The 1,565-nt window shown below is 49.1% G+C and overlaps 1 protein-coding gene across 1 annotated transcript; it reads left to right on the forward strand.

The window, feature by feature from the left end:
* Positions 1-217: 217 nt before the first annotated feature.
* Positions 218-886, forward strand: LOC111650740 (talin-1-like). The gene is made up of 3 exons (XM_023400653.2): positions 218-365; positions 446-589; positions 683-886. The coding sequence occupies exons 1-3, from the start codon at positions 258-260 to the stop codon at positions 884-886; spliced, it is 456 nt and encodes a 151-aa protein (XP_023256421.1). The 5' UTR covers positions 218-257.
* Positions 887-1,565: the final 679 nt, after the last annotated feature.

The following is a 1,565-nucleotide window of genomic DNA, read 5'->3' on the forward strand; positions in this document are numbered from 1 at the left end:
AAGAAAAAAATAAGAAAAAAAAAATAAGAAGGAGAGTTTTGTATGAACTCTGGAAGTGTCTGCTCAGGACTTTAGTGAGCAGAATGATGACTCTGAGGTTTGTTCCCTCCTGCTGTCATGGCGATGTTCCTGTCTCAGTTCAGTGCTCAATGACTTATTGTCTTTACAAACATCAACAGACCGTGAAGACGTTCTCCAAACTACACCAAACTCCTGCGTGAACCTCTCACTTCCTGTTTCAGGTCCTCGGTGAGTCCATGGCTGGAATTTCCCACAATGCCAAGAACTCCAATCTGCCAGAGTTTGGTGACTCAGTCAGCGGCGGCTCCAAAGCTCTGTGTGGTCTGACTGAAGCGGCTGCACAGGTACAGTCATGACTTTATTGTTGCTGTGTACTGCCAAACACATGTTGGGGGCTGTAAACTGACCTGTGATCTGCTCTCAGGCGGCCTACCTGGTGGGAGTGTCAGACCCCAACAGCTCAGCGGGTCAGAAGGGCCTGGTGGACCCCGCTCAGTTTGCACGGGCTAATCAGTCCATTCAGATGGCCTGCCAGAACCTGGTGGACCCGGCCTGCACACAGTCTCAGGTACGTGCGTCATCATGCTAATGACTCTTCTTCATGTGGTTGAAACCGTCCTCGACTGACCGTGGTGCTCCGCTCCTCTCCTCCTGTGCTCAGGTGCTCTCTGCAGCCACCATCGTGGCCAAACACACCTCTGCTCTGTGTAACGCCTGTCGCCTGGCCTCCTCCAAAACCCCCAACCCCGTGGCCAAGAGGCAGTTTGTTCAGTCCGCCAAAGAAGTGGCCAACACCACCGCCAACCTGGTCAAGTCCATCAAGGTTTGTGGTCCTCTGAAATTCATCATCAGTGAAGTTGAGTGAAATGAAATGCCAGACTTTGAAGACGAGATGAAAAATAGACAAACTGTCGAACTGGGTTTAATGGAGCACACCTTCTTCATGGTGGTGCTGTCAGTTGTTACACCAGTAGATGTGTCGAGATTGAGACAAGTTCAGACTCCTGACACCTCCTCACTCCTGACCAGTCAGTGATGGTTTGAAAACCTCAACATAGATTCTGATTCTGACATTGTAAGGGAGGGAGGGAGCGGGAGACACTGTGAGACAATAGAGCGAGCTCATCTTTTGAAATATACTGACATGTAATCCTGGTTCACGGTAGTAAGTAACAATACAGAAAACCAGGTGATTCAGAGGTTCACTGACTCTGTCTTGTCACTGTACGTCCTGGTCCAGCAGGGTCACACACTGTGAAAATCCCTTAATGTCATTTCAAGTAAACAGTATTTTTACTTCTGTTGATCCAAACAAGCCAGTTTAGTCAGATTACCGAGCAGGCAGCAGTCACAGGCCCCTGAAAGATCCCTGCTTCCTGTGTGTCAACTAGTGTGTGCTGATTTAAAGCACAGGACCAAGACCTGACATGGCGAGGATTGTGTGTGTTTGACATGGGGGTCACTATTGACCTGGTGCTCCATTAGTAAATGAATCAGTCCATGTCCAGGACTGTCCCACTTCACACCACAGCAGGTCTGTTAGA

The sequence above is a fragment of the Seriola lalandi genome, unplaced genomic scaffold (genome assembly GCF_002814215.2).
Source record: "Seriola lalandi dorsalis isolate HSWRI2012SDOR001 ecotype SW California unplaced genomic scaffold, Sedor1 jcf7180002052784, whole genome shotgun sequence".
In the NCBI taxonomy this organism is placed as follows: Eukaryota; Metazoa; Chordata; class Actinopteri; order Carangiformes; family Carangidae; genus Seriola; species Seriola lalandi.

Excerpts from the sequence above, each read along its gene's own strand:
- LOC111650740 (XM_023400653.2), top strand. The coding sequence starts at position 258 with ATGGCTGGAATTTCCCACAATGCCAAGAACTCCAATCTGCCAGAGTTT. Across the intron at positions 366-445 it reads TGACTGAAGCGGCTGCACAG|GCGGCCTACCTGGTGGGAGT; the intron begins GTACAGTCATGA and ends ATCTGCTCTCAG. Across the intron at positions 590-682 it reads CGGCCTGCACACAGTCTCAG|GTGCTCTCTGCAGCCACCAT; the intron begins GTACGTGCGTCA and ends TCCTGTGCTCAG.